Source organism: Tursiops truncatus, chromosome 19, assembly GCF_011762595.2.
Source record: "Tursiops truncatus isolate mTurTru1 chromosome 19, mTurTru1.mat.Y, whole genome shotgun sequence".
NCBI classification, from domain to species: Eukaryota; Metazoa; Chordata; class Mammalia; order Artiodactyla; family Delphinidae; genus Tursiops; species Tursiops truncatus.
The window spans coordinates 19,413,736-19,441,714 of NC_047052.1; the positions used below are offsets into that span (position 1 = coordinate 19,413,736).

Genomic DNA, 27,979 nt, shown 5'->3' on the forward strand with positions numbered 1-27,979 from the left:
AATATGGTTTTTGTAGATATAATCAAGTTAAGATGAGGTCATTAGGGCGGGCCCTGATCCAATGTGACTTATAAGAAGAGAAGAAATACAGAGACATGAGGGGAGAATATCCATGATGATGCAGGCAGAGACTGAAGAGCTACATACAGCTGCAAGCCAAGGAGTACTAGCAAACCACCAGAAGCTAGGAAGGCCAGGACAGGTTCTTCCCTTTAAGCTTCAGAAGGAGCATACTGCGCACACTTTGATTTTGGACTTCCAGCTTTCAGAACTGTGAAACAATGAATTTCTATAGTTTGTACCAGTCTGTGGTACTTTGTTACAGCCGTTTTAGGAAAATAATACACTGAAGTATCTTTTTTATGGGACACCACCAACACAAACCTTTTTCAAAATCTTATATTTCTTCATAGGCAGTATGACTCCCCTCTGCCAAATTTGGGGATGTTTTCATTCATGCAGTCCATGATTGCACTGAACCCTCACCTGTCACCTTTTGACCTTCCCACATTCCGTGGTTGTATTTTATTATCCCTTATATTTCACCTGTCCAATCGAAAGGAGGACATGTGACAGCATAAGCACATGACAAACTGGGAGAGTCTCATGCCTCTGTTTCCCATCATTTGTGTTCCATGGGTGCTACGTAGGGATCAGGGAAGTCATGAGTGGGTGTGCCCCCACCTGATCCTGGAGACAGCACCTAGGGGGAATTACATCCATCATCGCTGCATCATTACTGTCAAACTGTGCCCCTTCCCCTGTTCCCATTCCAGGGTGGGTTGGGGTGGAGATCTGTGCCCATTTTCACCTTATTTCAGGTAATTATTAACCTGAAGATGCCTGTAGAGTCTGGGAGATAGAGAGGAAGGAATCCTCATGTCCCTCCAGTCTCCTTTCTCTCCCCCTTCCTCACGGGGTAATCCCCTTCTTTGGCACCCACCCCCAAAGGGATGTTTCTTTTCAGGAAGTGGAGGGCTTTAAATTCCACCTTGCTTTTATGTTCTCTTCTCAGTCCTCGTGACCTGGCCCCTGCTGTCCCTCAAACTTCCCCTGACCACTCCCTACCCTTCACCTAACTCCACACCACACCAAAGTTTAGTGCTTCAGCCTGTCATGCCTTCTCTGCCTCCCAGGGATGACACCTGCTGTTCCTTCTGCTTAAAACATTCTACTTTGCCCACACCACGTGAAACATTCCTGGAGAGGGGGAGTGGGTGGAGTTCCTCTGCCCACCTCTCAGCTCCCCAGCTTCATATTGTCTGGTGAGTACTCGTTTACTGTCCCTCTCCTGTCTTGGGACAATGAACTCCCCTAGAACAGAGCCCCAGACTTATTCCTCTTTGCATCTGCATCCAGGAGCAGCTAACTTTGTGATTGGAAACCTGCCCTAGTGTGAGCTTGTTGAATGACAGGATGGAAGAAATGGGTGAATAATAATGATCATAATAATGAAAGTTATTATTCAGACATGATTTTTTGTGAGTCTTGTTCTGTGTATTCAAAATCTCATTAAAGACTAATAGAACTCTGTGAAGGAGGCTCATTTATCCCCATTGCACAGAGGAACAAACTGAGGATATGAGCGGTAAAGATCAGATCTCACAACAAGTAAGTGGTTAAAATCTAAATCTGCCTGATTCCAAAGCTCGAGTTCCCCACAGCTACTGCGTACATATTCTCGGACTGGCGGACTAGAGGGGCTGGTGCACTGGGGAGGACTAGATTACCAGCCCGGAGTCTGAGCTTTGGCCGCACACGCCTGGCGTACAGGCGACGCGTGCGCAGTGCAGTGGCGGCGCCCCCTGCGGGCAGCGCGCAGGAGGCAGCTGCAGCGAAGGGAGCTTAGTGCGCCTGCGCGCTCGTGGAGGTGGTGGCTGTTCTCGGTAGTGGCCCGGCGGTTCTCCGGGCGGCGGGCGCGGCCATGGCGCAGCCGGGAAAGCTGCTTAAGGAGCAGAAGTACGACCGGCAGCTGAGGTGAGCCAGGGCTCACCGAGTCGGGCGAGCCAGCGGGTTCCTCGCGTCCGGGCCGGGGCTAAGCGGGCGGGCGGCGTGGTTGGGCCTCCCTCAGGCCTCCCACCGGGCTGGGCCGGGCCGTGCAGCCGGCGCTCAGGGTTCCGGCCTGGGGCCGGCGGTGCTTCTCGAGGGCCGGGACTCGCCTTCCCCGAGGGGCGCGCCCGCCCGCTCGCCACGCTGTGTGCAGGTCGAGGTGCACCGTCCCAGCGTCAGCCGGGTCACCGGGGCAGCTGCCAGTTCCACCTCGCTGTGCTCAGGCTTCTCGTTTTGCAGAATGAGGGGATCGGGAATACCCCATCCCGGCCGCAGAGAGCAGCACCGAGTCTTAGGTATTGTTCTAAGCCGGAGCTGTCCACTAGAAATATAATGCTAGTCTCATGTAAACCACCTGTGTAGTTATATATATTTTTTGGTAGCCACATTAAGAAAGGAAAAATAAACAGGTGAAAATAATTTTAATAATGCATTTTATTTTATTTAACCCAATATATCCAAATTATTACCATTTTAATGCATAATCAGTATAAAAAGTTATTCGAGATATTTAACATTTTTTTCCATTCTGTCCTTGAAATCCAGCGCTTTACACTTATAGCACATCTCAGTTTGGACTAGCCTTATTCATTAGCCACATGTGGCTAATGGCTACCTTAATGGACACTGCAGGTCTAAGCCATCGGGCTGGTTCTTGACTACTTCCTCTCCCATGCCTTTTCTCCTAACACTCCCCATTCCTTATTTATTGATCATCTTCTGTGTGTTAAGGCAGCAGAAGTAACACAGATGTTTGGCCCGCTTCCTTTCTGGAGCCCCCAAGCCAGAAGTTACAGTGTGTCCCTAAGGACTGGAACCCATTTGTACCTATAGCTTAGTGCTGTGTTAGGGGCTTTATGCACTCAATTCGGAGACCAGCCTTGAAGGTAGATATTCTCTCTGCTTTATAGATGGGGAAACTGAGTCTTAGAAAAGTTCTGTAACCTGCCCAGTTTCCCATGTATTTGAACCAAGTTGTAAACTCAGGTCCTTCTGGCTTTTTCAGAGCTGGTACTATCTGCTCCTGAGCTTCTGGGGAAAGAAGCAAGGTGGCAGAGCCCTTGTAACCAACTTGTGTTCTCTTGTAAATTCTTGGAGATCCTTGTGTTTTGAATGCAGATGTAACCATACATGACAGAGCTGAGAAGATATTTTAGATTACTAAGTAACTGTGACAAAAAAGCATTTTTGCTGAGTCCAGTCCATTTAAGGACCAAACTTTACCTTTCACCGTGAGAACTGTTTATTGGCTTTGAAGTGTCAGAGGGAAGCGGTTACAAGCAAAGCAGCAAAGCTGTTGAGCCAGCTAGCAGTCAGCAGGCCCTGCTTTCCTTAGGCCAGCAAGAGAATAGAGAGGATTGATTTCTTGTTTGGGCCGTTTCTTGAAATATATTACCTAGAGATGCACCAGTATTCTTTTAGGCTTACTTTCCAACTACCCGGGTATCCATCAACCAAATATGTCAGGTGTCTTCTGTATGCCCTACTTTCACAGAAAAAACAGACATTTCCAGTCTGTCTGGTTCTTCTAGGCTATTCCTCCATGCATTTGACAGTTATTCAGTGATCACTTATCCTGGGCAGAGCACTGTATCGGGCATTGGGGTTCCAGTGGTGAACAGTGGGAGTGGTCTGGACCCTTATGGAGCTTAGAGTGGAATGGAGAGATGGGTGTTCAGCAAATAAAACACCAAATGAGGGCTTCCCTGGTGGCGCAGTGGTTAAGAATCTGCCTGCCAATGCAGGGGACACGGGTTCGATCCCTGGTCTGGGAAGATCCCACATGCTGCGGAGTAACTAAGCCCGTGTGCCACAACTACTGAGCCTGCGCTCTGGAGCCCACGAGCCACAACTACCGAAGCCTGCGCGCCTAGAGCCCGTGCTCCGCAGCAAGAGAAGCCACCGCACCGCAACGAAGAGTAGCCCCAGCTACTGCAACTAGAGAAAGCCCAGGCACGGCCACGAAGACCAAGCACAGCCAAAAATAAATAAATAAAATAAATTAATTAAAGAAAAAAACCCGAAATGAGGCAGTTACAGTTGTGATATGCTCTGGAAGACATATGGGCTACATAAAAAGAGGGAATCTGCTTTAGATCAGGTGACAGGGAAAGCACCTTAAAGTCTATCAGTCCTCCAGGCTATGAAACTTTTCTAATGACTTGGGCTCCCCCTATACTAGTTCCTATACTGACAAGAAAAGATACATTAGTTAATAGGCTTTCTGGGCGAAGGTAACCAGGTTGGATCAGCTGTCATGATGCTTATTTGATCATGTACCTTGCCATGTTCATGATATGCTGGTGTGACAGGATATAACATATATTTCAGGTTATAACATATATTTCTAATCCTTATTACATCTTTCTGTTTTTTAATATATGCATTTATTAATCATGCTATTAGAATGTTCATTGGGAATTACATTTTAAAGCACTCTTATTGAAGTCAGTGTGAAGGCTTTTCAGATGATAATTCAATTTTCTTGGTAAATCTTTTCTCACTCTTGGCAGACGTCATGGTGATAAGTCCTATGTCAAGATCTTAAATATTCTGGATCCCTATAACTTAAGGAGAAATGAAATAGAGAATAATAGGTTTTAAATCTAAGGTACTTCTCGGGACTTTCCTGGCGGTCCAGTGGTTAAGATTCCACACTTCCACTGCAGGGGGCGCAGGTTCAATCCCTGGGAGGAGAACCAAGATCCCACATGGCCCACATGCCACGTGACACGGCCAAAAAAAAGAATAATAATAATAAATAAATCTAAGTTTCTTCTCTAATGTTAATGACTACAAAGACTTTCTGTTCTGTAAGTTATCTGGCTTGAAAAGAATAATGGACTAGGAGCTGGAAGACCAAATTTTTAGTTCTGATTTAACCCCCCCTTTAACCATGCCAGTCATCAACCTGTTTGAGTCTCAGGTTAGTCAGCTATATAATCCCCGTAACACCTCCTGCTGTTCCTGTCTCGCATATTTGCCGTGGTTGTCACATCAGTTATTCTATACGAGAACACTTTAAAGATCAAAGATCATGATTCAAATAAAGTTGTGTTTTCATGAAAGCTTTGAAAACGTTAAATTTGTGTGTTCTTTTGTAGGTTGTGGGGTGATCATGGGCAAGAGGCTTTAGAATCTGCTCATGTTTGCCTAATAAATGCAACAGCTACAGGAACTGAAATTCTTAAAAACTTGGTACTACCAGGTATTATACTTTTGTTGTTGTAGATTTACTTCTTTAAGGTTTTGAGCTAGAAATATATATTCTTGACTGACTCTTGTTTTGTCTCCCAGGTATTGGTTCATTTACGATTATTGATGGAAATCAGGTCAGCGGAGAAGATGCTGGAAATAAGTATGTTCTATTCTTTTCAAATACCTGCATGTTAGGGAAGGCAGTGCCTTGTCATGGGAGAGCAAGGCCTGAATTCCAGCTTCAACTCCTCAATCAGGGTGACTTAACTTCCAGGTGGAAATAGTCCCTATGCTTAGGATCATGGCAAGGATGAAGTGAGTTAATATAGGTAAAGTGCTAGCACAGTGTCTGGCAAATAGGCCTTTAGTAAAAGATACCCATCATTACTGTCTTTATTGTTGTTATTAATGAAAAAGGGTAGTCATTATTACTTTATTTGTGAAATCTGGATCCTTCCTGAGTCCTTATATTGATTCCTAGATGTTAGTATATAATTAACAATAATTGTATTTTCGGATTATAAGATAGTAAAAGCTACCTTTTGTTTGTGGTGTCTTCTAAGCTTAGTCCAGGTATATCTCTTTCTACACTACACTGTCTGTAAAAATGCTGTTCGTTTTTTTTAAATAAATTTATTTATTTAATTTATTTTATTTTTTTGGCTGTATTGGGTCTTCGTTACTGTGCACAGATTTTCTCTAGTTGCGGCGAGCAGGCATTACTCTTTGTTGCGGTGTGCAGGCTTCTCATTGCATTGGCTTCTCTGGTTGCGCAGCACAGGCTCTAGGTGCGTGGGCTTCACTAGTTGCAGCACGCGGGCTCTAGAGTGCAGGCTCACCAGTTGTGGTGCACGGGCTTAGTTACTCTGCGACATGTGGGATCTTCCCGGGCCAGGGCTCAAACCCGTGTCCCCTGCATTGGCAGGTGGATTCTTAATCACTGCGCCACCAGGGAAGCCCTAAAAATGCTGTTTTAAAGATGGCCTGCATATCATTCTTTAAAGATGATCATATTTAGGCTTTCAGAGCATTCCCCAATTTGGATTTCATGCTTGCCTTTTCAGGGACTTGGAATCTGGGGTCTCTCATTATATTTGTCAGTAAACAACAACAATGAGTAAATAGAAGGGAAATCAGAATTTGGTTCACATTGAGCTTTGTTATCTTTTCTCTGGGTGGTAATACAAGTTTCACTACCACAACACCCTTTTATTGGTATCTATAAAGAAAAAGTCCTTTTATCTTTGCTTGCTTGGTTGGTTAGAACAGAATGAGGTTTCTTTCTCTTGTGGAGCTGCTGAGCTTGTGCTCCAAGGGTACCCTGACTCTGATCAGCAGACTCAGATCTGGACCTTGGGGCACAACAAGGGTATGTGTGGGAGGAAGCCTGAATAAATCTGTTATAGTTACCTGCAAAAGCAGACTATTCAATGCAGCATTTCCCAAGTGTGGTCAGTAGCTGTTAAATGGGCAAATGGATTCCATGGTCAAATGAGTTTGGGAAATGGGTCAAATGAAACTAAACATTTCTTTAGTGTAAGACTTCAACATCATGCGTATTACATATATTATGAATTTCCAAGAGAGAATATAACATATGTTGTTTCCCAAACTTTTTAAAGCCCGGGAACCCTTTTCTCAGAGCATTTTGTGAAATTCATGTTCTGTGGTACATACTTTGGGTAACATTGATTTATTAGCCTGTCTTTGGTTACAAGTTTCATCCAGCTTTCTTCCTCCAGGAAGGCTGTTACAGTCTGAAATTAAAATATAGTTTGTTTTAAACTGTGAATGAAATGCACCTGGTATTACAAATAACCTTTCCTTTATAGTCAGAGAAGCCATTAAATTTGTTTTTATTCTGTTTTAGTTTTTTCCTTCAGAGAAGCAGTATTGGCAAGGTAAAAAATCAGTTTGTTATAGAATATAGTTGTATTTGAACATCTAGTGATGCCACTGTGTTTCGATTGTTTGAAAAGCTTTACTTTAAAAGAGCTTACTATTCCTCTGAGAAAAAAGCTAATTATCTCATTTTTTTTCTGATCTCGTAAATCTTTATATGCTTGGTAGTTTAAGAACTTAGAAGTACTATTCGTGTTTTTATTATCCTGTATTAAAGTTAAATATTCAGTGATGTTAATGTTCAGAGGTTGGAGTATTTTGGTTAAGAAGATTTTTTTTTACCAAGAGTTAGTCAGAATGTGTCTTAGTTTTGTATTTCATATTAAAAATCTTACAAAACCATATGGGTCAACTTAGTGTAGTATTCTGAATAGAAATGACTGTTTCTTTAATGACTGACGTCTCATGTGCAGGACTGTAAATGTGGGAGGTTAGAGTAAGTCTCAACTTGACTCAGAATCTCCCTACCTGCTCCCCAGGGTTTTCTGGTCATTTGCCTAATCAGAAAAGTAGAGTGCAAGTCATGTAAGCATTTAAGAATTCTGAATAATGATGGTTTAGCTCTGTTTTAAGTAATACTCTGGTTTAGTCCCAGTTTAAACACAATATGTAAAGCAGAGTTGTCATATCTGTGCATGGAATTTGGGTTGTTTTACAGTGTTTTTGCCTGATCTGTAAATTAAGGGGTTAATTTTAACCAAATTTTTTTCTAATTCAAGTAAAATGTTTTGTTTTTAAAAAGAACCGAGCTCAAGCCGCCATGGAATTCTTACAAGAATTAAATAACGATGTCTCTGGGAATTTTGTGGAAGAGGTATATATATATATGTATATATATACACATTATTATTTCTGGTCAGAAATTTAATTTTTTAGTAATTCAGAGCCCTAGGAATTTAGAATTTTGAATCTTTGTATATTTATGTTGAGAGTTGAATTATTTTAACATTGGAGTCTAGCATTTACCTCACTTGTTCTAAAGTAGCTTAACTGTTTCTGTCATCTTTAATATGATTGTCAAATTGTTGGATTTTCTTTCCCCTGTCCTATTTAGAGTCCAGAAAACCTTCTAGACAATGATCCTTCATTTTTCTGTAGGTTTACCATTGTGGTTGCAACTCAGCTTCCTGAAAGGTAAATTTTTAAGTTAATTTGTTTTTATTTTAATCTCTTATTAGATTTGCATAGTTTTGTTTTCACTGCAGAGTTTGTGGTCCTTAAAATTCTTAAACTTCATAGAAATCTTTAATTAGAAGTGCTTATAGATCTCCAGCACTAAAAAGATAGGGAAGAGAAAAATACTGAGATGTGAAACTTTAAAAAAAATATATTTAGAACAGTTAAATTGAACATTGGTTATTTTTTTAGTGAAAAAAAAAAACTAGTTAGAATTAACTATAGGGAGTGCTTGGCGCTGTATACAAAGGTTTTATAAATATTTTCTTCTTTATTATGGAAATGTTTAGGAGATGTCTTTCAGTAGCATTCTCCCTAATACAAAGGACTAGGTTTTCATATCTCTCTAGTCTATACTTTCTTTGAGACTGCAACCTTGTGGAATTTCTTGCTTTTCAGCATATGTTTATGTAAATATGCTGTTTATGTAAATTCAATAGATATACCTTTGCATTTATTATTTAGTAAGAAAGTTGCTTTATTTTAAAGCATTTTCACATTTGGCATGTTTCCATTTGCTTATGTTCTTATCTTTTGTGCCTTCTTTTACAGTACATTACTACGTTTAGCAGATGTCCTCTGGAGTTCCCAAATCCCTCTTTTGATCTGTAGGACATATGGACTAGTTGGTTATATGAGGATCATTATAAAAGAACATCCAGGTAAAATTGTTGCACATATGGGGCTTCCTATTGGTTGCTTTAGCTATAATTTTAGGAACTTGACAATTTAGAAAGTCAATTTTAAATCACAGAGTAAATTTGTAGCAGCTCAACTCTGGTTACACGTTCAAAGTGGCAGTCAGAATCAGTAGGCTTTAATCTTTGTATTTCCTTTACTTAGCATTATAGAAGGATACAAAGCAGGAGATACAATAGGTGCAGCTGCTTCATCTTATTAGGAGGCCCAGCAGCTATGCAAATACCTAGCTTTTTTTGCCTCCTAACCTACATAGGGCATGTATGTCTGGCACAGGTAAGAGCCAAGGTATGTGGGTTACACTGACACAGAAAGGATATGCCACCTTTTCCCCCACCAGTATTCTATTCCATTCTTATACAGGCATTAGGCTTCCCCAGTTCAGGTGTAATTGCACACAGCAAGCAAGGCATTTACCTAACTACTGTTCCAAGGAAACAGTGTTTATAGGAGACTGAACTCATCCATAGGCAGGCTTGCATCAGTTCAAGTCCCTTTATTTAGAAAATTTTAATCTTAAATCATCATATAAAGTTTTCGTTCAGTACTCCTGCATTGCTCTGAGCCAGGTACTCTGCTAGTGTAATGACAGTCATTGGCATTGGTAGCATCTGCCTGGGCAGCTAAGGAGTGGCTTTTGAGGATAAGTTTTTGGCAGTGGTGCTGGGTCATTTAGGAGTTGTAAGTAGGAAAGTGACAAGGCAAACATTTTGTTTTAAACCGGTCACTCTGAAACCCGGTGGAGAATGAATGGATTTGAAGGGGTAAAGATTGGAGACAAGGGTTGCTTTTAGGAGATTTTCAGTCGTCTAGGTGAGAGAAAGAGAGAGACAGAGAGAGAGCCCCTGACTGAGGGCAGATGTTATAAGGATAGGGAAGAGGGGGTAGATGGTAATGAAGGTTAACATTGCTAGCTGTGTGCCTGCCTTTATGTGGATTATTTCATTTAATCTTTCCAACATCCTTGTAAGGCTGATACTGTTTTATCTGCTTTTTACAGATAAGGATGCTGAGGCATAGAGAGATTAAGCTATTTGCCTAAGGTCACACAGCTAGCAAGTGACAGAATGGAGCCTAGCTCTAAACACTCACTGAAACTACACACTTTCCCACGCTCCCCTATGTGGAGAGCTGTGTATGACGTGACATCAGGATGTGGGGAGGGACTGATACTGGGCCAAGGAAGCTCGAAGTCAGGGAAGACCATCACATTTCTAGGGAAGAGGTCTAGGTGGATGGTGATGCTGTCTGTTGAAGACCACAGGCGGAGGAAGGGTAGGTTGTTGGGTGCTATCGGAGCGCAAATTTTACCTATTTTGATCTTTTCCAATTGTAATAAGAAAATTCTTCACTAAAGGAATCTTGGTTTTACTTTTATTGAAACTATAGTCCAAAAAAAAAAAACTATAGTTCACTTAAAATTTGTGCATTTAGTAAAATACAAATTTATATATATATGTAAATTTAACTCAATAATGAACAAAACAATGAGAAAAACCTGTAGGCCCTATGCCCATTTAAAAATTACAGATTTCCGGGCTTCCCTGGTGGCGCAGTGGTTGAGAGTCCACCTGCCGATGCAGGGGACACGGGTTCGTGCCCTGGTCCGGGAAGATCCCACATGCCGCGGAGCGGCTGGGCCTGTGAGCCATGGCCGCTGAGCCTGCGCGTCCAGAGCCTGTGCTCCGCAACGGGAGAGGCCACAACAGTGAGAGGCCCGCGTAGCACACACACACAAAAAAAATTACAGATTTCCTAAGTTCCTATAATGTATGTACTGCCAGCAGTATTGCTAAAGAAGTAAGTTTATCTTTTGGGATTATTTGTTTCACAGTAATAGAATCTCATCCAGATAATGCATTAGAGGATCTACGACTGGATAAGCCATTTCCTGAACTGAGAGAACATTTTCAGTCTTATGATTTGGATCATATGGAAAAAAAGGTTGGTAGTGTGTGTGACCTTCCATTTATAGGTATACTTAAAACTTTGTTTTTAACCTAAGGTTTTTGAATTACAAAGTGAGGAAATACTATAAACCTCCATAGTCCTGTCATCCAGGTCACATAGTAACAACATTGTACCTAATTTGTTTTGAATAAATCTATCTTTCCCCAAAATTTAAAAACTTTTTTATTGAAGAAAAGTACATTAACTGAACATATGTGTAATCAACACCCAGATCAAGAAATTGGACATTAACATATCCCAGAAGCCCTCTTCATGGCTCTTTCCTAAACAAATAGATGTCCTTTTTAAAACAGTTTGAATTTGGGGTGGTGTTTGTTGAAATTGACTCCTCTTAAAACTTATTTTTAGTGTTTGAGAATTACCAAGGCAACTGCATATTTCATTATAGAAATAATGATATTTATAACAGGCCATGTAATTTAAGGCGCACACACACACACACACACACACACACACACGCACACGCACACACACACACACACACACACACTTTTTTCCCCCTGACTACCCATTAATTAAATGCAGGTATTTGGTTCATCAGAAAACACAGAAAGGATCCCTTTTCCTTAGTCTAGGATTGGTATCTGAAATCAGGATACTTGAGCTTTATTTTTGGGTGGCAGTCCCTGAGACAGTTTTCTTAATGGTAGAATGGGGACAATCATAGTATATACCTGCCTTATTAGAATTAAATTGGACACTGCCTTCAAAATCTTTGTAAAGCAGTTTTTGTTAACCCAGTTCATTTTCCTTCGTTCATTATTCCACATATACTGAGAGATGTAAACATTGTTGAATAATTGAATTTAATAAATATTGTTGAATTTGTTGAAAATGATGTGGTATAGTGAAAAATAAATGTTAACTAATACTGATATTTCCTTTGATTCTTTTATTTTTAGGACCATAGCCACACTCCATGGATTGTGATCATAGCTAAATATTTAGCACAGTGGTATAGTGAAGTATGTCCTTTCTTGAAAAGAGAAATTCCATATATGACTGTATTTTTTCAGTTTATTATAAAGAATTTCATTGGAGGGGGTGGGACATTGATTTTTTTTCCTTATGTGGTTATAGGGCAGCTGATTTAAACTGCTAGTTTAAATCTAGCAGTTTCTCTTTTGATACTGACATTTTTATTAACAAAATGAAATTTGAACAAATGTCATTCTGAAACTGGCAGTGGGGAATGAATGTAGAGAAATGGCCCACAGTTTCTGTTTTCTATCAAGTCAGCTGATTTCACCAAGGTATAGATTTGCTGATGAAATCTCATATGGGTAGGGGGAAACTGGACTTTCAGTTTCCATATTTTGAGTTTTTACAACTAGATTAAAATTTTTTTTAACCCAATTTAGACAAATGGACGAATACCTAAAACGTATAAAGAAAAAGAAGACTTCAGAGATTTGATTAGACAAGGTAATATGGGATGTGATTAAATGTATAAAGTTGGAAAAGCATATTGCTTGAAGCTAATGTTTATTGAATTTCTGTCAACACCTTTGTCAGATGATGCCATCATGAGATTTTTTTTTTTTAATTTGTTTATTTTTGGCTGCATTGGTTCTTCGTTGCTGCACATGGGCTTTCTTTACTTGCAGTGAGCGGGGGCTACTCTTTGGTTCGGTGCACGGGCTTCTCATTGCGGTGGCTTCTCTTGTTGAGGAGCACGGGCTCTAGGCGCGCGGGCTCTAGGCGCGTGGGCTTCAGTAGTTGTGGCTCGTGGGCTCTAGAGTGCAGGCTCAGTAGTTTTGGCGCACGGGCTTAGTTGCTTCGCGGCATGTGGGATCTTCCTGAACCAGGGCTTGAACTGGTGTCCGCTGCATTGGCAGGCGGATTCTTAACCACTGTGCCACCAGGGAAGCCCCCATCATGAGCTTTTATTTTATTTTCCTCGGGAGGTTAAGGAGCCACTCCTTGTGTAGTTTTAAGAATGACCAGTGGGCTTCCCTGGTGGCGCAGTGGTTGAGAGTCCACCTGCCGATGCAGGGGACACGGGTTCGTGCCCCGGTCTGGGAAGATCCCACATGCCACGGTGCGGCTAGGCCTGTGAGCCATGGCCGCTGAGCCTGCGCGTCGGGAGCCTGTGCTCTACAACGGGAGAGGCCACAACAGTGAGAGGCCCGCGTACCGCAAAAAAAAAAAAAAAAAAAGAATGACTAGTGATTAGCCATATTTCTTCTTAAGGTTCAGTATCCAGTCCTCCCTTCAGAATCTGACAAGGTTATCTCCATAATGCTGGGGGGAGAGAAAGAGTGAAAAGAAAAGGGCTGTCGTTTGCTAATCAATTTCTATTTTAATAGGAATTCTAAAGAATGAAAATGGGGCTCCGGAAGATGAAGAGAATTTTGAAGAAGCTATTAAAAATGTGAACACAGCACTAAATACAACTCAGGTATTAAGAGCTGATGAGGTATTCACAAATGAAAGGTGTTTTCTGAAGTCCTCATACGTGAAATAGTTGATTTTAATTTTAATTTAATATTTCTCAAACTGTAGAGTTGGTTAGAAGTTAATGTCTATAATACAGCTTGAATATTCTTTTAATAAGATTCTGTATTGTCCTTGTTAAAATGGATCTCAGTGCTTCAGCATATAATTTGATACAGTGATTTATATAAATTAATTGTTTGAAGTACATGATTTGTGAATAATAAGTGTTTTGGGGTAGGAATTATATAATGAAGGTGGTATTTTGCTGGTCCAAAATAGTGTTGCCTGAAAAGTTAAATCTTACCCTGCTTTGCTTTTGACAGTAATTATTTGGATATATAGGAAGATGTTCTTAATGACATTGTATACCTTAAAAATTACTTGGAGGATAACCTAGTTTAGATGCCCTTTGTTTTGTTGTTGTTTTGTTTTTGAATTCTGGCCAGTGAGTTCTTTGGGGAACTTTGGAATAATACAACTGGTAGTGTAAGTTAGAATTTTCTTATAATTTTTTTAATCCTTTTTTTTTTTTTTAATCTTTTTTTTGGCTGCACCACACAGATTGTGGGATCTTAGTTCCCTGACAGGGATTGAACCTGGGCCCTCAGCAGTGAGGGCCTAACAGTTAGCAGTGTGGAATCCTAACCACTGGACCACCAGGGAATTCCCAGAATTTTCTTATAATTTAAAACAGGAAAAAATGCTACCTTTCAAGTTAGGAAAGCACTCAAGGTGTCATTACATACTTTTTGGAGACAATGAGGTAGTGTTGCTGAGTGATTAAAAGTGTGTGCTCTGTGAATCACACAGTTTTCTGGGGTAATGAAAATTTTCTGTGTCTCAGTTGGGGTGATGGTTAGAAGTATGTGTATAGTTATCAAAAATCATTGAATTTTACATTTAAGATTTGTACATTTGGGGCTTCCCTGGTGACGCAGTGATTGAGAGTCCGCCTGCTGATGCAGGGGACATGGGTTCATGTCCCGGTCCAGGAAGATCCCACATGCCGCGGATCAGCTAGGCCCGTAAGCCATGGCCGCTGAGCCTGCGCATCCGGAGCCTGTGCTCCGCAACGGGAGAGGCCACAACAGTGAGAGGCCCGTGTACCGCAAAAAACAAAAACAAAAACAGAAACAAAAAAAACTAAAAGCTGGTTCTTTGAAAAGATAAACAAAATTGATAAAACTTTAGCCAGACTCATCAAGGAAAAAAGGGAGGACTCAAATCAATAAAATTAGAAATGAAAAAGAAGTTATAATGGACACAACAAAAATACAAAAAAACAGTGAGAGGCCCACGTACCACAAAAAAAAAAAAAAAAAAAAAAACCCAAAACAAAAAAGATTTGTACATTTTGCTGAATGTAAAATTTACCCCAATTAAAAAAAACAAGGTTCTCATGGTTGGGGGACAGTGAACTAAGCAAACAGACAAATGTACCAGGTGCTGTGAACAAAATTAGAGTAGAACAAAGGGGTAGAGTATGATGGAGAGGAGGTCTGGGATCAGGAGGGGCCAGGGAGACTCTCAAAGAGATGTGTTTAAGCAGAAGCCTAAGTGAAGTGTCATGCAGAGGTCTGGAGGAAGAACTTTTCAGGCCAAGGAAGCACATGTGCAAAGGCCCAGAAGTGGGATGATGCTTGGCATTTGTTCAAGGATCAGTATGAAAGCCACTGTGATTGGAATGAAGTAAACAAAGGGGAAAGAGGTGGGAGGGATTTAAGTTTGGAGAGGCAGAAAGGGCCTGATCATAAAGGCACTGCAGGCCACTAAAGTGTTTTGAGCAGGGGAATGGAGTGACCTGATTTATATTTCTAAAAAACTTATTCTGGCTCTTGTGAGGTCAAAAGACTGTAGGGGACTGGGAGTGGAAGCAGAGAGAGCAGTTAGGAATTACCAGTAAGAAAGTTCTATTTTCCACTCAACAGTAGAATCAAAGCCTAAGAAATCTATAGTTTTTATTAATGTATGATGTTCTTGCTAGCATTAAACGTCCTTAATTTAACTACCTTATTTCTGTCAGAGTGGTTGTCTCTTTCAGCAGTCACTAATTAGGGTGTAAGGGTTTCAGATTTTTGACAAGATGGAAAAACATGAAGGACTACAAATCTAGCTTGGTATTAATGTCTGTTATCTTTGTTCTGTCTTCAAATATGACTATAAAAAGATTTACTTAGACTCCTTCTTTACTCTATTTATGATGTAAGAGAATAGGTCAGTCTTTAATGCTAACAGCAGTGGGCAGGAGGGGACTTTCTTCCATTCGCTCTTTCGCCAATAAATCCATCTGGTGGTGATTCTGAATAAAAGTCTAAGTTTGTATTTGAACTTGTTTGGAAAATTGCAGTGGAAGTTAAAGTGGGCAGTGAAAATAAAAGTGAACTTATATTAATTCTTATTATAAGTAAATGTTTCCTGTTCCTTTGTTAGATCCCAAGCAGTATTGAAGATATATTTAATGATGATCGCTGCATAAATATCACCAAACAGGTAACAATAACAAAAAAAGTAAAAATAATGACACCTTAACCTTTGGGTCAAATTCAGATGTCACTTAATATTAATTTTTTTTGCTTCTTTTAGACTCCGACATTTTGGATTTTAGCTCGTGCCTTAAAGGAATTTGTGGCCAAAGAGGGTCAAGGAAATTTACCTGTTCGAGGCACAATTCCTGATATGATTGCAGATTCAGGCAAATATATAAAACTGCAAAATGTGTAAGTCACCTGTTTTCAAACTGTGTAGTAGAAAAATCAATCTGTTTATATTAGAGATGAACATATTTTATCAGTCTACCAGAAATCAGAAATCAAATGGAAACCTGTTATAATCTTATCACTTTAAAAATAATCTAAGAGACTTCCCTAGGGGTGTAGTGGTTAAGAATCCCCCTGCCAATGCGGGGACACAGGTTCTATCCCTGGTCCGGGAAGATTCCACATGCCGCAGAGTAACTAAGCCCGTGCGCCACAACTACTGAGCCTGTGCTCTAGAGCCTGCGAACCACAGCTATGGAAGCCTGCACGCCTAGAGCCCGTGTTCCACAACAAGAGAAGCCACTGCAATGAGAAGCCTGCACACTGCGACAGAGTAGCCCCCGCTCGCCACAGCTAGAGAAAGCCCATGTGCAACAACGAAGACCCAATGCAGCCAAAAATAAATAAATAAATTTATAAAAATAAGCTAAAAAATTTAGGGGGCAGATTTTTAAAATATATATATATATATATATATATATATATATATATATATATATTTTTTTTTTTGGCGGTACATGGGCCTCTCACTGTTGTGGCCTCTCCCGTTGCGGAGCACAGGCTCCGGACGCGCAGGCCCAGCGGCCATGGCTCACGGGCCCAGCCGCTCCACGGCATGTGGGATCTTCCCAGACCGGGGCATGAACCCGTGTCCCCTGCATCAGCAGGCAGACTCTCAACCACTGCGCCACCAGGGAAGCCCATATTTTAATTTTAAGAATAGTTTTAAGTTCACAGCAAAATTGGGCAGAAAGTATAGAGTTCCCATATACCCCCTGAAGGGTCAGATTTTGTTTTTCATATTTCAAGATAAAACCTAACATTTGAGCACTTAACTCTGTGCTGTCAGCTGTTCTATGTATTAACTAATTTAGTATTCACAATAGCCCTATGAGAGAGATACTATTATTGTCCCAGTTTTACAGGTGAGAAAACTAAGACATAGTAGAGGTAATTTTTTCAGGGTCTGACAACTGGGAAATGGCAAAACCAAGATTTAAATCTATGCAACTCACCTCTATACTCTTAACCATGGCCCTATACTCTCTTTTATCTGTAATTTAAAACTTTGAAGTCTTTAGTTTTGATGAATTTTTTGTCATTAATTTTCATAATTTAAAGAGTTCATGACTATAGATAGACACCTGCTATCCAGGTATCACTAGCCTGAACCCAGGTAGATTGTCATAAGGACAGGTCTCAATGGATATTACCCTTGTGTACTTTGGGCATGGTGCTGATGAATCCAGGGCCACTGGCCTTGTTTCTTCAGGGGCCAGATAATGACACACAGAGAAGGTCTCTCTTCCCTAGACAGATTGTACGCTTCATCTCAGTCATTCTCCTACACATCTTTATTGCCCTAGCCTAAAAGTTCAACTACCTAAAACTTGGGAAAAGTCAGTTGAGGACAAAAGAATTATGACCTCATATCAGAGGTAGTCAGCTTAACACTGATCATCTCTAGAGGGTGAAAATGTAAATAGACTTAAAAGTTTTACATGAATTTGTAGATGGACAGTTTTGAAGTATTTAACTTTCCTTGGACTTGACCTCAAGGAGATTGTGTTCTTTTGCAACATATTTTGTTAGGTCCTCTGTCAGAGAAGCATGGATCATGGATCTCTCTAGAAGGGCAGTTTTTAAGTTAGTATTGAGGGAGCCTAGGTTATTAGTGCAGTCCAAGAATCCATCACCAACCACTAACAGGTGCTGGTAGAATTTCCATGGCATTGTCACATTTGATGTGTTTTCAGATCAGTATTTTTTCATGAAAGGGAAAGACATTTTTTGTTTGATTCATGGTGAGATTTAAATTTGTAATTATTTATTTATTTATTTATATTTGGCTGCGTTGGGTCTTTGTTGCTGCGCACGGGCTTTCTCCAGTTGTGCCGAGTGGGGGCTACTCTTTGTTGCGGTGCACCGTTTTCTCATTGCCGTGGCTTCTCTTGTTGCGGAGCATGGGCTCTAGGCACGCGGGCTTCAGTAGTTGTGGCACGTGGGCTCAGTAGTTGTGGCTCATGGGCTCTAGAGCTCAGGCTCAGTAGTTGTGGCACATGGGCTTAGTTGCTCCGCGGCATGTGGGATCTTCCCGGCCCAGGGCTCGAACCCGTGTCCCCTGCACTGGCAGGCAGATTCTTAACCACTGCGCCACCAGGGAAGTCCCCAAATTTGGTAATTTAAATATTCGTTAATAGTAGCTTTTTGTTGTTCTTTTCCAGTTACCGTGAAAAAGCAAAGAAAGATGCTGCTGCTGTGGGTAATCACGTTGCCAAATTGCTTCAGTCTATAGGCCAGGTAAGCTGCCGGGCACACTGCCTTTGATGGACAGTACAGCTCCATATAGGACTGATTGCATCATGTAACTCCAGCCAGAAAAGGCTTAGAGAGAAGGTGTGGCACTGCCTCAAAGCTTCTTTAGAGGTGTCCTCACTTACCTGCTAATGAAAAGGCCTGTCATAGTGATGGGCTTTGTGCTGCACCCTCTGTTAATCTGCTTTTATACTGGAGCAAAATCTGCATTTATCTCTTTACAGGCACCAGAGTCCATTTCAGAGAAAGAATTAAAATTACTCTGTAAGTCACCTTGACTTAATTTCCTTATTTTGTTTGATAAAAATGTGCCATGGGAAATGTTCCCAGCAATTTTAAATGGTTGAAATTAAAAATTTTCCATGGTCTCAGTGGTATTGACATAGGTAATTATTGGGTAAGGTTTTTTTTTCTCATAATAAATGGAGAGGGTATTCTAAGACTGGTCAGAGGTAGAGCATATTTATCTAATGCTAAAAAGACATGAAGATCAATTAATTGAAAATTATCAGTAACACAGTTATTTTCAGCTTACTCATTTTAAATAACTTGGGAAAGTTTTATCTGAAGACTTTGGGTGTGAAGTCTTGAGTCACATGTACATTGACAGTATTGGTTTAAATACTAACTTCGATCAGTGTTAAATGACTGTGATAGAATTAAGAATTTTGCCATCTAGTTTCAGAGTGGCTAGGCTCCCGGGGTCTTCTTGATAACTCCTGAGTAGGCCCAGAGAATTTAAGAGTTAGTTTAAGAGTAATAAAATCTATTTTACATGCCATCTGAGGATTTTTCCCTGTAGCTATGACCCCTAGTTTCTGCAAAAGTCTACATTTTGTGTGTTACCCATCCTTAAAATTATTTATCCAAATTATTCATTTTAAGACTCTTCAACATGTTTGTTTAGGCTTAGTTTCAATGTTTTGTTCCATTACTAATCTTACACCGTGTTTATGCATTAGTGTTTGTGCTACTAGATTATATGATACCAGATTAAAAGCTAGATGTGTTGGGTATTTGAGAGTTTATTATTCTGGTCTCTATTGGAATGTGTTTGAAAATTTCCATAATACAAAGTTTTTTTTTTTTTTTTTTAAAGCCTTACATATTCTCAGAGCACAGTATGTATAACACTCTCCTTCAGTACTGCTTGTCCATTAATAATGATAAAAACTACTATTCATTGAGCCCTATCAGGCATTCTGCTTGGTACGTTCTGTACACAGTTACACTTTTGATCCACAGAACAGCTCAAAGGTAAACAGTATATCTCCATTTCACAAGTGAAAACTGAGGCTCAGAGAAGTGCCATCACCTGTGTAGTCAGTGCTGACCTGGTTGTAATGCCAAGGACATGAATTTAAGATAACTTGTGTTCTGGTGCCATCTCTGCTAACTATTAGAACCTTTTCTTCATACTTCCATGTCTGTGAAGAGGATACACAGAATTTCCTCTTCTTAATTGGGATAGTCATATATCTTAACCATTTACTTCCATAATGTCTTTTCTGTGTTCAGGCAGCAATTCTGCATTTCTTCGAGTGGTGAGATGTCGATCCTTAGCTGAAGAATATGGCTTGCATACAGTTAACAAGGATGAAATTAGTAAGTAATAACCTTTTTTTTTTTAAAGTGAGGTTTTTTTCTTTTTAAAATTTATTTATTTATTTATTTTTGGCTGTGTTGGGTCTTCGTTTCTGTGCGAGGGCTTTCTCTAGTTGCGGCCGGGGGGGCCAGCCTTCATCGTGGTGCGCGGGCCTCTCACTGTCGCGGCCTCTCTTGTTGCGGAGCACAGGCTCCAGACGTGCAGGCTCAGTAGTTGTGGCTCACGGGCCCAGTTGCTCTGCGGCATGTGGGATCCTCCCAGACCAGGGCTCGAACCCGTGTCCCCTGCATTGGCAGGCAGACTCTCGACCACTGCGCCACCAGGGAAGCCCCAGTAATAACCTTTTGATGCTAGGTTATTAATTAATTCTAAGGATATAAATATTTTGTGTATAACAGAATGTATAGTAGAGTGTATGGTGATAACATAAAGGATAATGTAAATATTTATACTCTAAATTTTATTCTATAAACCTATCCAAGAAGTCATAATTTCAAATATAAAACTTAATATATACATACATAAAATCCTATTTAGGTCACTGAGTAAGTTGTGTGATATGTAGAAGATCTAAAGTGAGCATACTACGACCATAGTAGAGGTTATGTGACCATAGCTAATAGTCTATAAGACCTTTGGGTTTTATCTCAGTAACGTATCTCCCTTTATTTTATAGTTATTTATCATTTTCTATTTTATTGTCACAAAATATTTAAATTTTATGATAGAATTGCCTTGTATTCTGAAACTTGAGTATATAGTAAATTCAGTCCTTCCTTGTTTTTATGTCATGAATTACACAAATTATACTGAAATTTTTTTCCTTTCAGTTTCCAGCATGGACAATCCAGATAATGAGATAGTATTATACTTAATGTTACGGGCTGTTGATAGATTTCATAAACAACATGGTAGATATCCAGGTAAGAATAGCAATCAAATTATCAAATACAATAAAATCTTGTTTTTTGGCCACACAGCATGGCTTGTGGGATCTTAGTTCCCTGACCAGGGATTGAACCCAGGCCACAGCAGTGAAAGCTCCAAGTCCTAACCACTGGACCACCAGGGAATTCCCAATAAAATCTTTTTTTTTTAAATTAATTAATTTATTTTTGTCTGCGTTGGGTCTTTGTTGCTGCACGCAGGCTTTCTCTAGTTGCAGTGAGCGGGGGCTACTTTTCTTGCGGTGTGCGGGCTTCTCATTGCAGTGGCTTGTCTGTGTTGCAGAGCACGGGCTCTAGGCATGCAAGTTTCAGTAGTTGTGGCACATGGCTCAGTAGTTGTGGCATATGGGCTTAGTTGCTCCGCGGCATGTGGGATCTCCCCGGACCAGGGCTCGAACCCATGACCCCTGCATTGGCAGGCAGATTCTTAACCACTGCGCCACCAGGGAAGTCCCCAATAAAATCTTAAATAAATACTTAAATAGAATGAAATCTTAAAGGATTCTTGGGGTGTTTGCAGTAGTGATGCTTGAAGTCACACTGTAAACAATTTACACCTGGTTCGTCTCAGTGAGGAAATACCATTTGTTTTTTAAGTGTAACCAGTTGCAAGTAGTGTTTGACTCAACACAGGGGACTGTTGGTTGATTGCATATAGGATAAAATTTTTTCCTGTCACTTTGTACAGTTTACTTCTAAGACTCACACTGAGTTTGATTTAGTGGAATGAGAAAACCACAAGAAGTATGCCTGTGATTTCTCAGCTCAGAACTCTGAAGATGTTTCTTTGCTCAGTATCTATTTTTTGTTATCTGTTAATGTAGTAATTGGGGAATTGGCATATGCTCAAAGGTCTTCAGTTGCCCAGGGTATCTTTATTAAGATTGTAATTTTAATTGTGCAGGATTATTGCATAGCAGCACATTCTGGGTGTGTCATAAAACCTGTTGCCCCAACTGACGTAGTATACCCACTGAGTTATAATCTTCATGAGCAAGCTTACCAGAAAAGGAAAAGGAATAAACACCAAATATGTATTGCTTTATTTGTATTGTTTGCTTAGAATGTATTTTTGGTTATCTCTTGCATAACCAACCATCCCCAAATTTAGTAGTTTAAAACAGTCGATTTTTCTGTCTCATTGCTTTGTGGATGGGCTGGGCTCGGTTAGGCAGTTTTCACTGGGGGAAGGGGATCTCATGGAGTTGCATGACGCCTGGGGCTGGAGTCATCCAAGAAGACATGCTCACTCACGTGTGTGGCACTTTAGTTGGGATATCCGGAACTGCTGTGGGGGAAGCGGGCGGGTGCTGGTCAGGCCTCTCTCTCCACATGGCTACTTGGGGCTTCCTTTTAGCATGGGAGTCCTAGATTTCTTACATAGTGGCTGCCTTCCCCAGAGTTAACATTCCAAAAGACCCAGGTGGAAGGTACAAGGCTTTTTATGACTTGGCCTTGGAAGTCACAGCATCACTTATGTCATGTTCTGTTGGCTTCACAGGGTCACATTAGATTAAGAGCAGAAGGGGGACCACACAGGGCACAAAGAGGTGTTCATGGGGGAGCCATCATGGGAGATTAGCTATTACATAGAGCATACGCTTTGGAGTTAAACCTAGGTCCAAATCCAAGTTCTATCTATCACTTATTATCTCTTGATCTTGGGTGAGTCACTATTTCCCTCCAAGTCTCAGTTCTCTCAGTATGGAAAGGTGATAATAATAACTACTCTATTAGATTGTAAGGGTTAGATACGTGATGTATGAAAATCACTTAACATACTGCTTAGCTTTTTTTAAGTACTCAATAAAGGGTAGATGCTACTATTTTGAGGAGGAGTGATGATAGGTTTTTTTTTTATTAATTAATTTTTATTTTTGGCTGCATTGGGTCTTCGTTACTGCACACGGGCTTTCTCTAGTTGCGGCAAGTGGGGGCTACTCTTCATTGCGGTGTGCGGGCTTCCCGTTGTGGTGGCTTCTCTTGTTGCAGAGCACGGGCTCTAGGTGTGCAGGCTTCAGTAGTTGTGGCATGCGGGCTTAGTAGTTGTGGCTCGCAGGCTCTAGAGCGCAGGCTCAGTAGTTGTGGCGCACGGGCTTCGTTGCTCCGCGGCATGTGGCATCTTCCCAGACCAGGGCTCAAACCCGTGTCTCCTGCATTGGCAGGTGGATTCTTAACCACTGCGCCACCAGGGAAGTCCCAATGATAGTTTTTAAACTAGAGGGGTTAAAAAATAAACTAGAGGGTTTTAGTAATACCTGGATATTATGGCAATTACATTTTTCCTTCCAGCAGTAATAATAATAATAGCTTACCTTTGGAGACATCATAGTTTCATCATTAAGAACTGCCTGGGCTCATATCACAGTTTTGCTACTTATGAGCTAAGTAACTCGGGCAAATAACTTAATCTGTCTGTGCCTCAGTTTCCTTATCTGTAAAATGAAGATAATAATAGTGCCTACTTCGTAGGGTTGCTGTAAGGATTAAATGAATTAATATTTTAGATGGTGTTTAGAACAATGTCCAGCATCTATTAATGCTCCGTAAGTGTTATCTATTATTATAGTTTTATATATGTCATTTAATCTCCTGGAAATGGGTAGTAAACGCTATAAGTTTTATAAAGGGTATAAATAGGACATTACTTTCTCATTCATTCAGTTCTATCAAATAATTACTGAGCACCACTACGTGTCAGATACTCTTCTAGATACTGGGTAAGGAGCACTGAACAAAGCAGATTTGTCAAACTCAAATTTTTAATAGATTTTAGACGGTTTCTTTGATTGTTACAGGTTTGTGATAGCTGCAAATATTTGTCTCATACTTTCCATTATTTTTGTTCTTAATTCAGTTTTACACCTTAATGTTTTGACTAGAATACCTAAAACTGGATTAAATAAAGGAGATAGCCAATAATTTTGAGTCACATATTTATTTTAATGAAAATTAATTTGCATATATATATTTTAGGGGTATCTAACTATCAAGTTGAAGAAGATATAGGCAAGTTGAAGTCTTGTCTCACTGGCTTCCTTCAGGAATATGGATTATCCATAATAGTGAAAGATGATTATGTCCATGAATTGTGAGTATTTTTTTAGGGAATGCAAGAGACAATACTGTCCTGTCATAAGGCTAATCTATGTTCATGTCTCCATCCTTTCCTGTAGTTGCAGATACGGAGCTGCTGAACCACACACCATTGCTGCATTCTTAGGGGGTGAGTTCCAGAGATGAGAAGACTGTCACCTGTTGTTATATAGTACAGTTACGAAGTTTTGTTTTCCCAGCTGTTATAACTAGGGAGGTCAGTGAAGCACAATGTTAATATTGAGTTTAGATTATTTTGGTACCCCCCAAACTGGTCTCCCTGCTTTCCGTCTCTCCCACTGCTGTCCATTTTAAACTCCTGAAGAGTAATTAATCTTTCTAAAGCATAGCTCTGATTGTGTCTCTCACTTAACCCTCTCACCTGGCAGTACACACATATACACTACAGTAGTCCTCAGAAAATAAATCCAGAGTCTTTCATTTGACATTTAAAACATTCTGTGTTGGGCTTCCCTGGTGGCACAGTGGTTGAGAGTCCGCCTGCCGATGCAGGGGACACGGGTTCGTGCCCTGTTCCGGGAAGATCCCACATGCCGCGGAGCGGCTGGGCCCGTGAGCCATGGCCGCTGAGCCTGCGCGTCCGGAGCCTGTGCTCCGCAACGGGAGAGGCCACAACAGTGAGAGGCCCGCGTACCACAAAAAAAAAAAAAAAATTCTGTGTTCTGGTTTTACCCAGCCTTTCTGGCCTTGGTTTTTTCAAGTTACTTGCTTTTCCCCTAGACATGCCCTTTGATTTCCCGCTCCTTGAATCTTTACCCCAATCTGGGCCCATTTGCCTTAAGTTTCCCTCTTGCCTGCATGTCTAAAATCTACCTGTTCTTCAGGACCCAACTCAACAATACCATCTCTTAAATAAAACTCCTTGGAGCCTGGAAGTTTGAGGTCAGGGCCAGCATAGTTGGTTTCTGGTGAGGCCTCTCTTTGTGGCTTGTAGGCAGTCACAATCTTGCTGTGTGCCATAACCTCTTCTTTGTGCAGGAAGGTGAGGAGGCTCTCTGGCGTCTCTTCTTATAAGTATACTAATCCCATCATGAGGGCCCCACCCCCATGACCTCAATTACCTAATTACCTCCCAAAGACTTCAACTCCATCTCCAAATATGGTAACATTGGGGGTTAAGGCTTTAACATATGAATTTTGGGGGACATGCATTCGGTCTATAACATGTGCATTCTATAATCATTCTGCACAAGTCATTTCTTTCAGGTCTTTTTAAAAATATTATCTTCCCTGTGAGGCCATCCCTGATTCATTTAAAACAGTCCCTCCTCTTGCATCATATCCCCCTTCCTTGCTTTTTCTCTTTAGCACTTAGTCACTTGACGTTTTACTTATTTGTAAATTCTCTCTCCCTCACTACTGAAAAGTAAGATCCATGAGGATAAGGATTTTTGTCTTTTGTTCCCTGCTGTATCCCTAGTGCCTAGGACAGTATCTGGTACACAGTAGAGTCTCAAATTTTATTGAATCAGTGAATGTGAAAGCGGAAGCTTCAGATTATAAAAGATGAAAAATTGTTTTCTTGGTCGTTTTTTTTTTTTTTCTGTTGTTTTGTTTTGAATAGTAACTTTAAAACTTGTTACTGTTACTATATACTCAGACTGTTACTGAGTATAGCAGTCTGGGTATCTAATATAGATCCTTTCCAAATTACAGATATTCCTTTACCCTCCCTTTTTAAAAATATTTATTTATTTATTTTTGGCTGCATTGGGTCTTTGTTGCTGCACGCGGGCTTTCTCTAGTTGTGGTGTGCGGGCTTCTCATTGTGGTGGCTTCTCCTGTTGCAGAGCACGGGCTCTAGGCGCCCGGGCTTCTGGAGTGTGGCTCACGCGCTCTGGAGCGCAGGCTCAGTAGTTGTGGCACACGGGCTTCGTTGCTCCATGGCATGTGAGATCTTCCTGGACCAGGGGTCAAACCCGTGTCCCCTGCATTGGCAGGCAGGCAGATTCTTAACCACTGCACTACCAGGGAAGCCCCTTTATCCCCTCTTTTTTTTTTTTTTTTTTTTTGCGGTACGCGGGCCTCACCGTTGTGGCCTCTCCCGTTGCGGAGCACAGGCTCTGGACGTGCAGGCCCAGCGGCCATGGCTCACGGGCCCAGCCGCTCCACAGCATGCAGGATCCTCCCGGACCGGGACACGAACCCACGTCCCCTGCATCGGCAGGCGGACTCTCAACCACTGCGCCACCAGGGAAACGCCCCCCCCCCTTTTTATTATAAAACATGCACAGGGTAAAATTCAAATGCAACAGAAGGGTATCCTTTGAGAATCCTTTCTGCCTATATTTAGCCTTTAAAAAAAGTGCAGTCATCCATACTATTGTTTTGAGTTTTTCTTGCTTAATATATTTTGCCAGTCTTTTTAAACCACCATAATTAAAAATACTTCTTTTAAACTGTGGCATAATATGCCAGGGTGTGAATGTATATAACAAAAGTTTTATTTCCTTTAATAACATAGTTATAAAAAATTGTAGTCCTTTGTTTTGATATGACTCAGTAAGTTATGTCTCTTTTGGATTGCTTTTAAACATCTTTGGTTTTGGAAAGGAAAGGTTTTCTGTACAGAATTGAATATTTTTATAGAACTCTTGAAATTTACCTTTTTCAAAGATTTGCTTTTCTCCTTTTTCCTTGCAGGAGCTGCTGCTCAAGAGGTTATCAAAGTAATCACCAAACAATTTGTAATTTTTAATAATACTTACATTTATAGTGGCATGTCACAAACTTCAGCAACTTTCCAGTTGTAGAATAAGTACCCTATAGTGTGTTAATGATTGAAACTGTAATTGCCTTCAGGTTGTGCTCCAGTCTGTAAAGTTCTGCTAAGGGAGAACTGTTAAGTTGTTTCCTTAATAAACATTTTTCTCATTTGTAATAATGTAGTCTTGTTCTTTGGGGAGCTGAGGTGGAGGGAGGAAGGAAACGGTTTTCTCAGAGAATAAAAGCTATCCATTTCTAACTGAGCTCATTATTTCTGGCTTGCTATTTCAAAGTTACTTAACATAGAAATGTATGGACTTCCCTGGTGGTGCAGCGGATAAGAATCCGTCTGCCAATGCAGGGGACATGGGTTCGATCCCTGGTCCAGGAAGATCCCACATGCCGTGGAGCAACTAAGCCCGTGCACCACAACTACTGAGCCTGCACTCTAGAGCTTGTGAGCGACAACTACTGAGCCCGTGTGCCACAACTACTGAAGCCCACGTGCCTAGAGCCTGTGCTCCGCAACAAGAGAAGCCACCGCAATGAGAAGCCCGCACAGCCCGCACACCGCAACGAAGAGTAGCCCCTGCTCACCACAACTAGAGAAAAGCCCACAGACAGCAATGAAGACCCAATGCAGCCAAAAATAAATTAAAAAATTTTAAAAAAAGTTCTTGTGTTACATTAGAAATAGCTTAAAATATTTTTTCTTATAATCTTAATGAATTTAAGGCACGTGCAGATTTTAGCTGTGGACATCTTAATACCGTCACTGTTTGTTAAAATACAATTTAAAAGGGGCTTCCCCCAGGACATGGAAGCAACCAGTGTCCATCAACAGATGAATGGATAAAGAAGATATGGCACATATATAAAATGGAATATTACTCAGCCGTAAAAAGAAATGAAATTATTTGTAGTGAGGTGGATAGACCTAGAGACTGTCATACAGAGTAAAGTAAGTCAGAAAGAGAAACAAATACTGTATGCTAACACATAAATACGGAACCTTAAAAAAAAAGGTTCTGAAGAACCTAGGGGCAGGACAGGAATAAAGATGCAGATGTAGAGAATAAAAATGCAGATGTAGAGCA

At 40.7% G+C, this 27,979-nt stretch overlaps 1 protein-coding gene across 9 annotated transcripts; it reads left to right on the top strand.

The window, feature by feature from the left end:
• Positions 1 to 1,864: 1,864 nt before the first annotated feature.
• On the top strand, positions 1,865 to 27,060 carry NAE1 (NEDD8 activating enzyme E1 subunit 1). 9 transcript variants are annotated; one of them, XR_012328337.1, is made up of 20 exons: positions 1,865 to 1,977; positions 5,154 to 5,257; positions 5,347 to 5,407; positions 7,118 to 7,148; positions 7,892 to 7,963; positions 8,204 to 8,283; positions 8,878 to 8,987; positions 10,859 to 10,968; positions 11,898 to 11,960; positions 12,357 to 12,420; positions 13,305 to 13,396; positions 15,865 to 15,924; positions 16,018 to 16,151; positions 18,416 to 18,491; positions 18,731 to 18,770; positions 20,025 to 20,111; positions 20,943 to 21,035; positions 24,036 to 24,150; positions 24,236 to 24,372; positions 26,820 to 27,060. XR_012328337.1 is itself a non-coding variant. In XM_019935706.3 (20 exons), exons 1-20 carry the CDS (start codon positions 1,925 to 1,927, stop codon positions 26,927 to 26,929), a joined length of 1,605 nt encoding a protein of 534 aa, XP_019791265.1. In that variant the 5' UTR covers positions 1,865 to 1,924; the 3' UTR covers positions 26,930 to 27,060. The 9 variants fall into 9 exon arrangements, 7 of the variants coding, with proteins under 7 accessions (XP_019791265.1, XP_073653069.1, XP_019791267.1 ...); XM_019935706.3 differs by having other exon boundaries at positions 24,236 to 24,285; XM_073796968.1 differs by lacking the exon at positions 11,898 to 11,960 and having other exon boundaries at positions 24,236 to 24,285.
• Positions 27,061 to 27,979: the final 919 nt, after the last annotated feature.